Source organism: Solanum pennellii, chromosome 9, assembly GCF_001406875.1.
Source record: "Solanum pennellii chromosome 9, SPENNV200".
Taxonomy (NCBI): Eukaryota; Viridiplantae; Streptophyta; class Magnoliopsida; order Solanales; family Solanaceae; genus Solanum; species Solanum pennellii.
The window spans coordinates 50,760,904-50,772,695 of NC_028645.1; the positions used below are offsets into that span (position 1 = coordinate 50,760,904).

Sequence of the window (11,792 nt, forward strand, 5' to 3'; positions counted from 1 at the left end):
CTACCACTTCTTGTTCATAAATCAAATTAGGTTCAAGAAATAACTCCTCCCACCCCTGAAACCTTAGTAACTCACAAACCTGCTTGACTATGTCCATTGATAGTATATCAGGGTGAAAGGTTCTTCCCCTAAGCACTGTTTTGGTTTGAAAATACTTTTTCTTTCCCACTTTGAGAAATTTATCCACATTTCTTTTTGCAGATTTTGATTTTGACTGAGGGGTTTCAGAATGTTTACCCTCAGAGACATCATCAGTTTCAGAATCAAGAATCATTGGAGAAACAGATGAGTGAACAGGAGACTTACCCAGACGATGACGCTATACACTAGATGTTGCATCATCAGTTGGTTTGACCACATTCGCACTCCGAGTCACTGGCCTGTGTGGACAAACCTGTTTAACTTCAATGTGTTTTCTTGGCCGTCTTGGTTTTTTAGGGTGAAGTGTGCTCAGAAGAATGTCATCATTGATTGGAGAATGTGGAGATGGTGGTGGATTTTGAGGAGTGGTTTTGTGAGATGGGGAAGAAGAGGGATTTTTTTGGACAGTGGTTATGGGAGTTTCTGGATTTGGTGGTAATGGGGTTTCTTGGACTGGTGGTGATGGTGATTCTATGACGGGTGGTGGTGGAGATTCTGCAACTGGAGGTGGAGATGTTTCTTTAACTGGTGATGATGGAGATGTAACTTTTGGTGGTGGAGATGTAGACGGATCTGATTTGGGTGAGGATATAGATGGTTTGGTTGGGAGTTGGCTTTCTTCCCCTTGATTAAGCACAGTATCAACGACGGGGTTCTCTTCCAACTGAGAAGATGCACTGTCAGATGAATTTTCGTCATCTGAGTAAGCAACGAGTGGATTAACCATGGTGATGGAGAGGATTTTTTCTGAAGAATGAAGATGAGAAAGAGTTGATTGCTTGTTTAGAGAGAGTGCTTTATTGGGAACAGTTTTGATGTTGTATTCGAGGGGTTTGAGTAATTATGGGGGATTGACATCGAGAAGACGTGTGCTTTGACGGTTGCACCTGCTTTTCAGAGACGTGACATAGGAGAGAGAAGATGAAATTTTTCCTTTTTTTTTATTTTTGCCTGCTAAGTGTAAAGAAATTGTAGAACCAACTTGACTGAACCTGGTTCATATCTCCTTAGAACTTGGTTGGACAGAATTCAATCTAAAAAGATGAGCCCTAACTCGAGTCTATTTTTCTAAAATGTTTCTCTTCCTAGTGCCTTGGTGAAAATATCAGCAACTTGATCCTCAGTTTTGCAGAACTTCATTACTATGTTTCCTTTTTCAACATTATCACGAAGAAAGTGATGTCTAACATCTATGTGTTTGGTGCGTTTGTGTTGAACTGGGTTTTTGGCTATGTTCATAGCACTTGTATTATCACATAGAATAGGAATACAACCTGTTTCTATGCCAAAATCTTTAAGCTGCTGTTTTATCCAAAGAAGTTGGGCACAACATGAAGCAGCTGCAACATACTCAGCCTCCGCAGTAGATAGAGCCACTGAATTTTGTTTTCTAGTTGCCCAAGATATTAAACATGGTCCTAAAAAGTGTGCCATCCCAGAAGTACTTTTTCTATCAACCATATGTCCTGCATAATCAGCATCAGCAAATCCTTTTAAATCAAAAGAGTCCCCAGTTGGATACAAGAGAACCAGGTTCATTGTGCCTTTTAAATATCTCAGGATTCTTTTGACAGCTTTTAGATGTGATTCCTTGGGACAAGACTGAAATCGTGCACATAGACCAACACTGAACACTATATCAGGTCTACTGGCAGTAAGGTATAGAAGTGATCCAATCATACCTCTATATTTAGTGTCATTTACTGGTGAACCTGGTTCATCTTTATCAAGCTTTGTTGTTGTCCCAATAGGTGTGTCATTTGACTTAGCTTCATTCATATCATACTTCTTCAGTAATTCCTTGATGTACTTTTGTTGATGAATTGATGTTCCAACTGGAGTTTGCTTAATTTGGAGTCCCAAAAAGAAGTTTAATTCTCCCATCATACTCATCTCAAACTCACTATTCATTAGTTGAGCAAATTCTACTCCCAGTGAGTCATTGGTTCCTCCAAATATGATATCATCTACATATACTTGGACTATGAACAGATCTTCACCTTGTTTCTGAAGAAACAGTGTATTATCAATTTTTCCTCTTGTGTATCCATGTGTGAGAAGAAAAGTGGACAATCGATCATACCATGCTCTAGGTGCTTGTTTTAGCCCATAGAGTGCTTTGTCCAGTTTATATACATGATCAGGATACATGGTATTCTCAAAACCTGGGGGTTGTTTCACATACACCTCTTCTTGCAGATAACCATTTAAGAAGGCACTTTTGACATCCATTTGGTAGAGTTTAAACTCCATGTGAGCAGCATATGCGACCAATATTCTGATTGCCTCAATTCTTGCTACTGGTGCAAAGGTTTCATCGTAGTCTATACCTTCTTCTTGGTTGTATCCTTATACAACTAGCCTAGCTTTGTTGCGTACTATTTGACCTTGCTCATCGAGCTTGTTTCTAAACACCCTCCTTGTTCCTATTACCGTCCTGTTTTGAGGTTTCTGCTTCTTTCAAACTGATTGAGTTCTTCTTGTATGGCACTAATCCCATCAGAGTCTAGTAGTGCTTCCTTTATATTTTTTGGCTCAATCAGGGACACATAGGCAGAGAATGCACACATGATACGTAATTTGGATCTTGTAGAGATGCCTGAGTTAAGAGGAGTAAGAATGTTTTGCAAAGGGTGAGAGTTTTGATGTTTCCAACTGTGAGTTGGAATGTTTACTGGCTCTTGAGGTGCAGAAGAACCAGTTTCATTAGTAGACTCATCTCCTATTTCAGGTGTTTTATGCGAGGGTATAGATTCTTATGCCCATATTTTTGGTTCTGATGGCTTGGAGCAGGTTCCCTCATTCTGTTCATCCTCTGAGTTTCCTTCAACTTCACTACTATTTTCATTAAAGACAACATGAACACTTTCTTCTACACGGTTTGTTCTTTTATTCAGTACCTTGTAGGCTTTGCTTTGTGATGAGTACCCCAGAAAAATTCCTTCATCACTCTTGGCATCAAATTTTCCCAAAATGTCCTTGTCATTGTTGTGTATAAAGCATACACACGCAAAGGCCCTAAGATGTGCTAAGTTTGGTTTTCTTCCTTTTAGCAGCTCATATGGTGTTTTGTTTAACACTGATCTGATCATACATCTGTTTATTAGATAGCATCATGTGTTTACTGCTTCAGCCCAACAGAATTTTGGAAGTTTGCTTGAGATTAACATTGTTCTTGCAATATCTTCCAGAGTTCTATTTTTCCTCTCAACTACACCATTTTGTTGTGGTGTTCTAGGTGCTGAGAAGTTATGCTCAATCCCATTTGTAGTACAAAATTGTAGGAATTGTGAGTTCTCAAACTCCAGCCCATGATCAGATCTGATGCTAATTATTTCTTTGTTGAATTTTTTCTGAACCAGCTTTGCAAAGATTTCAAACATAGTGAATGTCTCATCCTTTGTTGCAAGAAACAATGTCCAAGTGAATCTTGAGTAGTCATCAACTATTACAAACACATATCTTTTTCCACCCCTGCTTTGTACACGCATTGGTCCACACAAATCCATGTGGAGCAGTTCTAGTGGCTTGGTAGTACTCACTGTCAACTTTGGTTTGAAGGATGATCTAACCTGTTTTCCTTGAATGCAGGTTCCACATACTTGGTTGTCCCTGAAACTTTTGGTTGGCAGTCCCCTAACCAGGTCTTTAGATATGAGTTTATTTATAGTTGTCATGCTAATGTGTCCCATTCTTTTGTGCCATAGCATGGAGCAATCAGAGACTTCACTTAGACATTTAAGAGTATCTTCCTTGGAGTCAACAATCTTGGCTTTGTACACATTCTTGTGTCTCTTACCTAGTAGAACCAGGTTCCCAGTCAATGAGTTTGTTACTCTGCATTCCTTTTCTGTAAAGAGAACATTGTTTCCTTTATCACATATTTGAGATACGCTCAATAGATTATGTTGTAGGCCATTCACATAGTATACGTTCTCAATTGCATGAGTATCCATTGATCCCACCTTTCCAATTCCCTGAATTTCACCACTTTTTCCATTACCAAAGGCAATGTTTCCTCCTTTGATGTTCTTGAGTGAGAGGAAGCTTCTTTTATCTCCAGTCATGTGTCTGGAACATGCACTATCCAAGTACCATTGTTGTTGCTTCCTCTTCACTGATCCCTGCAGTTCAATTTTGGGGATTAGATTTTGGTACCCAAATCCACTTTGATTTATGCTTAGAGAATGGATGAATAAGATTTTTTCTGGCCCATCTAGGAAGAGATTTGACCGTAGGAATTTGTTTTTGCTCATTGATTTTCTCATGATGAGGTTTTCTCAAAGATTTTAAGTTTTTGTTATGAGCAGTTTGTTTTCTTTGACAATCATGACTTTTATGCCCTACCAGCCCACAGTGCATGCATAGACAATCTATGTTGGGATTTTTTACTTGAGAGCTAGTTCTATCAAAATCTATCCCATGTCTCTCAGATGTACGATTCTTGTGAATGTTGTCAAGCAATATGGAGGACCTGGTCCATCTCATTCCATTTTCAGCTTCAGTTTTAGTCATAAGAAGCTCTTTGGAGAGTGCTTCATTCCTTTTAGTTACCAAGTCTAGGTTTTTACTTAGTTCAGTATTCTTGGATAAAATATGAAGATTTTGTTTTCAAGATTCTTGTTTTCTTCTCTTAGTGATGCATAATCTTCCATTATCAATTCCCTTTTTGAGTCTATGGTTTTATATGCATCAATGAGAGTGTAGAGTAAAGATTCTAGCTCCCTTTTTGAGTATGAGTTTAGATTGTCTTGTATGTGATAAAGACTAACCTTTTCATTCATATCTTCTTCTTCTTTATCCTCTTCAGAATCTGATCCAGCCATGAGTGCTAGTATGGTTTCTTGTGATCTGCAGGTTTCCTTTTCTTCCTTGGTTTCCACTGCTACAAGAGCAAGAAAGTCATAATCATCTTCTTGTTCTAGTGCAAGAAGGGACTTGTTTTCTGTCTCATCACCCTCAGACTCTTCATCAGATGAATTCCCCATTGCTGCAAAGGCCCTTTTCATTGAGATATCTGCCTCTTGAGTTGTCATTCTTCTGTTTGAGGGGACAAACTTATCTTTCTTGATGTCTTTGCCCTTCTCAAAGTTTGCCTTTTTCTGCTCTAAAGCCCAAAGTGGACAGAATTTGATGAAGTGATCCGGGCTCCCACACTTATGACAAACCTGGTCTTTAGTGTTTTCAGATGGTTATTGAGGAGTTTTCTTTTGAAAGGCCTGCCCGTTTTTAGTATTCTGGTGAACCTTTTGGTTATGAGGGCAATATTTTCATCTTCAAAATCATCTGATGCAGTAGCCTTTAGAACCAGGTTCCTTTCCTTCCTTTTACCTCCAATTTCCTTTTCTTGGTTTTTCTTGAGTTCGTATGTGATGAGATTACAAATTAACTCATCCATGGCCAGTGAATCTAGGTCGCGGGCTTCAGTGATAGCATCGACTTTGCTTTCCCAGGTTTCAGGAAGGACACTCAAGAGTTACCTTACTGCCTTTGCATTAGGAACTATCTCTCCCAAGGAGTACATCTCATTGATGATGGAAGTGAACCTGGTGTGCATGTCTTGTATAGTCTCCCCTTCTGCCATCCTGAACAGCTCATGTTGCCTGTTCAAGTTATCAATTTTGGACTTCTTGACTTGCGTTGTTCCATCATGAGCGGTTTGTAGTGTTTCCCATATGGCTTTGGCATCTTGACAAGACGATATTCGATTGTATTCGTCTGGTCCTATGCCACAGATCAAAATTTTCTTGGCTTTGGCATTGTTTTGGATTGCAAGCTTGTCTTCAGCATTCCATTCTTTTCTTTCCTTTAGGATTTTGGTGATTCCATCTGTTGCAGTTTTCTAGGTATAGTTGGTCCATCTAGAATTACTCCCCATAGATCAGGGTTTTCGCCAATAAGATGGTCCATCATACGATTTTTCCACCATCCATAGTATTTGCCATTGAACAGTGGTGGTCGTGTTTGTGAAGCTCCCTCTTGTGGGGTAGGTGGTTCTACCATTGAGTCTTTTCAAGGTGTGAATCTTTTATCGAAAAGACCTGCTCTGATACCAATTGAAGAAACCTATCCCCTAGAACAAGAACCAGGTTCTTGTAAGTTGCTTTTAAGTAAAGACACAAACACTTATTAAATTAAAAACCTTCCTCACTCAAGGAAGGAAAAACCTCGTTTTATTACTTCAACTATAAGATTTTGTGATTACAACTCAATAATCAAAAAGCCTTACCACTACTACCTCTCTCGATTGACTACAATCGATTCCTTCTACTCTCCAAAAGGTCAAACCCACCTTTTGTTACAACCCTCACTGAAACTCAACCCTACAAGAAGCCAAACCCACTCCTTGTACAGTAAACCGTAACTTACAATCAAGAAAAAAACAAGAATATAGTTTTACACGTTCAAAAACTTTCTCACTCAAGAACTTTTTAAACTTAGCAAACAGGTCGATCTTGAAGACTTCTATTCGATGAATAATTCTCACTTTTCTCTCTATGTGAAGTCGTGATCTTCTTCATCTGCGATTGTCCTCTTCTTATAGAGTTTTCTTTTGCCTTGAATCCTTATCAGATAAGGTAAGGAAACTATAGTTAAACAAGGATTACCTTTTTTTTTTACCTTTTATAGTACAATCCTTATTATATACAACTTCCTTCCTTAATAATATATTTAAGGTTTCCTTATTTGTATCAACTTATACCTTCAACATATTATTTTTGGCTTTGACAAATAACTCTATTTCTTGACTACGTGGCTGCATCATTTTGCTACTTTAATCCTTATTGTATCGCTTTGGCTGCTTTGCTGCATCAATTATTTTGCATTTCTTGTCTATCATCAAAACATCGATTTCGATTAACTCTATTTCTTGTAGTAGAATTATCGATTCTATCAAACTACTCTGAAACAAACTTTCAGACAATTTAAACTACATAATTATCATTGATAAATAAAGTCATTCTTTTGTCTTGCGCATAAAAAAAGAATCTTGACAATTCTCTAACTCTTGAGAAGTTTAATAATTTTTGGAAAAAGAAATTCAGAAACATATATCTACTTCAAAAAAAAATTGTTAAAAAAAATAAATGAATTTAGAGTACATAAAAAATAAAGGTCAAACCTATCGGTAGCCTTAAAATTGACACCAAATTTCACTTAGACACCTTAACTAGATGATTTTCATTTTAGACACCTCATGTAGTATTCCATTGTGTCACTACACTTTTCGCTGACTAAGCGATACATGTGTGCTACACTAATTTTATGCACGTGAAACACTTTGTTTCTTGAAAAATATTTTGCTCTCTTCTTCTTCCTCACTCTTCTTTTCCTGCAACTTCTCCACTTTTCATCACCAAACAACGTTTTTGAAAAAAATCTATAAAATTTTGTTGGTTACATCAGAATTCAATTCCTGCGACAAAAGAGTCATTTTCTTTAGCACCTCACCAGAAAAGTTGAAGATCAACACCATTTTCTATGAATTTGTGATACTCTTTTTTTAAAAAAAAATCAAATCACACAAATTTCAAGGTCTGCTACTTTAATGGTGCGTGCTACTACAACTTAATAAAAACTTTCGCCGCAAAAAATAATGAGAAGTTCTCGTAATTTCCAGTTTTCTTAAAATACCCTAATTTTCTAGGTCATTAACAACGAAAATTGGAGGAACACACTATTATTCTCATTGAACAACATTGTTCCATAGCATCCATAACTAAATCCCCAATTTATTCACCTGTCTGCATCTTTACCATTTACATAATACTGTTATTTTTCTTTCAAGATGCATTTTCATTTTCAAGAAAGAACAAATAAAAAAAACCATCATAAGGAAACAAAATTTTGTATGGCACAAGAAGAATACATGTATTTTATTAGGTTTGAAATAGAAGAACTCAGGAAAAAAAAGCATACGAAAAAAAAGCAGAAAATGCGGGGATGGGGAATGGGGTTAGATATTCTGAAGTAAAAAAAAAAATTTAAGCGAGTTTTTTAAGAAACATAAAAAAAATTTCACATGTCACATGTTGATTCATTTATTTATCCACGTAGGAGGCGTTTGGATACACACACTTAAGCTAGTTTTTAGAATATAAAAAAAGTGTCAAAATGACACAACAAACTTCCACGTGAGGTGTTCAAAATGAATAACGCTTAGTTAGGGGTTTAAGTAAAAATAAGTGCCAAATTTAAGGGGTCACCGACGGGTTTGGCTAAACTAATACAAATTTCAGTTGGCGTTATTACAAGTCATATAAACTTTTCTTCGTCGAAAATACTTAAATATTAAGAAATAGTAAATCAATAAATCAAAAAAATATTTATATAGTAACAATTATTTTGAAGCAATCTTAACAATCTAAATCACATAAGTTGTATTGATAAATAAAGTCATATTTTTGTCTTGAGCATCAAAAAAATAAATTGTGACAATTCTTCGACTCTTAAGAATTTTTAATAATTTTTGAAAAAGATATTCATAAGCATGTATCTACATCACAAGAGAAATTGTTAACCAAAAAAAATGAATTTTGACTACATCATGATAATTTCATAAAACTGAACATTACATAATAATTATATACTGAGCACAAAAATAATTTCTATATTATCTAAACTATTTTCCTCAAGTACTCGAGGTTAAGAAATATACCCTCTTAGTATAAATAATTTACTTAATCAAAATAGTGGTACCTCATATTCTGCTTAACTTCAAACTTACTCAACAACAATAAGTACACGAAAATTTTTAAAATGCAAGAAGAAGAAGAGTAGAAAATTTTAAAAAAATTGTGGTTGAAAAATGAGAGGAAACCCCTCTATTCATATCCAATAAAAGGTAATATGAACAAGTCTTTTTGTGTCTTATTTGAAAAGTCATGACCTTTCTAAGAAGTCACATCCCTTAGAAAAAGTCACAACTTATTGAAAAAGTCACAACTCATCGAAAAATCAGAATCCTCTACGAAAAGCCACAACTTATTAGAAAAGTCACAACTCATCGAATAAGTCACTACCTATGTTAGGAATATTATAGTAATTTAACATTCAAGTTAGGAGTTCATGCGTTTAAGATAACTAGTTTCATGTCACGTGCATTGCATGTGTGTATCATATATATAGTATACGAAGTTAAAATTGAATTAATATTGTAAAATTAAAGCTTTTGAGTAAATAATGATAACTTAAAGAACAAACAACAAGTGCTTTGAAATGATTAATACAAATTGTTATAGAGTTACTTGTATTTTGAGATCAAAATGACGAGATATTATTAAAACATTTCAAAATACATACAAAGTTTAATATGGGGAGAAAATAACATTTCTTTAGTACTGTAACATTTTGAAAATCCAAGACGAGTCTTAAAGCCTAACAAAGGTGTCCTTGGGTCTAAACATTGTCTTAAAGACTTACTTTAATGAATATAGGTCATCTAGGAAGTTTAGGAACCAAAACGTCCAAGAATATCCATGACGTTCGGAAACTAATTCTAAGGGGTACTAGCGTACCTTAGCCTATTTGACTAGCTTTTAGGAGTCAGAAATTCATGAAATTAGGTGAAAGGGTGTATAACATGTGTTTAAGTTGAATTGTGGTTGAAACGTCTAGGTACGACTCCCCAAGGACCAACCAAGGGCCCTTGAGGAGGACCTTTGCACGTTGGTGTCAACACTGCCTGGGCAGTATGTAACCACAAGACACAGTCGACGATCCGTGAGTGGATCGACGGGGAGTCGTTTCCAACCGTCGACCAACACTTAGAATTTTTGTCGAAGAAACCCAATTGCATAGTCTCTGACAAAAACGACGGATGTGCAGCACGGAAGAGAACAGTGACAGTCGACTCACAGACAGACCATCAATCGGGGTCTCAACTGTGAGGATCGAGTTTTCCTGCACATTTTTAAGTTAATTTTATTTAATTAGTTAGAGGGTTAGTTGATTAATTAGGGGTTGAAGGGAATCTAATTAATATAATTAATCCCCAATATAAAGACCCCCAACCCTCATTAGTCTAAACACACCTCACAAAATAAACTCTCTTCCTTCTCTCTTCTTTCTCTCTCTATTGGAAGATACCATTGAAGACAAGCTAGGGGAAGGTTTTCGGTGCTGGAAAGGGACGATTTCACCATCAAATCTTCATCAAACTTTGAAGTATGGGATCTAATTCACCTTTGAGACTTCTTTCCTCAAAGGGCTCCTTCAAAGTATTTCTAAAAGTTGGATTTTCAAGTGAGTTTCATTCAATTACGAATTTGATGTTATGAACTGAGTTGTCTATGGTTTATTTACGATATAATGACTATATTAACATGTATTTTAACTTGATTATGATAATTTGTGGTGGTTTGGTCTAAATTGAAGAGCATGATCCTTAAGCCTTAACCCTAGGTTTGATCTTGATGTGAATTGGGTTGTGATTGATTTAATTAACTTAATTATTGGTTAAATCACTATTAGATGATGTTGTTACACTAATCATGAAAAAGTTAAGATGAATTGTAGTCTTTCATACTAGTTCTTGAGAAGTGATCTAGGTTATGAGAATTGACCTAAGTATCTTGGTTTAAGCTTTGATTTAGTATTGAATTATGGTGTAGTGACTCTTCTAGCATTGTTATCATGTTGATTATTGAATTATGGTGTGGTACATATAAATTGGATTGAATTGAGGGCTTATGGTAAGGCCCAAATGATGAACTATGAAGAAGACTTGGTATGTCTTATGATCTCTATCTTTACTTCCAATTGTGATTAATTGTGGTTAAGCCATGATATTATATTGGAGTAAGCCTTGTATTGGAATTGATAGGATGGTATGATGTTGGATTGAAATGCCTTGAATATGTTGTGAGGTTGATTAAGGTGTATGTGTTATAAGGATGGTGATGACTATCAATGTGTATTATTATGATATGAAATGCTAATGTGCTAACCTCACATATATGAATTGTAATGAAAGGACTTATACTCATACAAATTTTATTGAGATATTGATGATGATGATTATACAAGGGGTAAAACCTATGACCTAAACTAAGCTATGATTGATAATTAAAGGCTTAAAGACATTTCAAAAAGGGACTCTAGCTTAGCATCGAGTGAACTAGATTGAGGAGTGTCCCTTCCCACATAGGGAAGGTAGGAGCACTAAAGTACTCTTGAGATTGGAGACTACAACGCGTGGAGCATAAAGAGGGTCCCAACAATATCTCCTAGTCCTTGAACTATGTTGCCCCTATAGGAATACTAGCTAGTGGATCCACATAGTTGCTATATTTTATGTTTTGGTACTACCTTGGCAAGTAGTCCGCCTTGCTTCGGAGTAGGGTTTGATGACACCGGATTCCAGACTAGATCATGTGGTCTATGTTTGTTAGAGCAAGATGTTCCCAAAAAGGTAAAATGAATTAAAGGATTGAACACTAACAAGGACAACCTAAGGGGTCTAGCTTGGTCTAGGTAGGGGTATGGGACTCTACATAAGCATTTTACTAGTTAGCCTTGAGAGGATTCTTAGGAGGATATTCTTATATATGTATATGCTTATGATAATTTATGATATGTATATGAAGAACTTTCACATTATTAATACTATATGTTGACTAGTTCACTTATGAGTATATGTTGGTTTATAT

At 36.0% G+C, this 11,792-nt stretch overlaps 1 protein-coding gene across 1 annotated transcript; it reads right to left on the bottom strand.

Moving 5' to 3' along the window:
- Window positions 1-319: 319 nt before the first annotated feature.
- LOC114074040 (proline-rich receptor-like protein kinase PERK9) lies at window positions 320-868 on the bottom strand. The gene has a single exon (XM_027911961.1). It carries the CDS (start codon window positions 866-868, stop codon window positions 320-322), a length of 549 nt encoding a protein of 182 aa, XP_027767762.1.
- Window positions 869-11,792: the final 10,924 nt, after the last annotated feature.

Coding starts and splice junctions, on each gene's coding strand:
- LOC114074040 (XM_027911961.1), bottom strand. CDS start 868: ATGGTTAATCCACTCGTTGCTTACTCAGATGACGAAAATTCATCTGAC.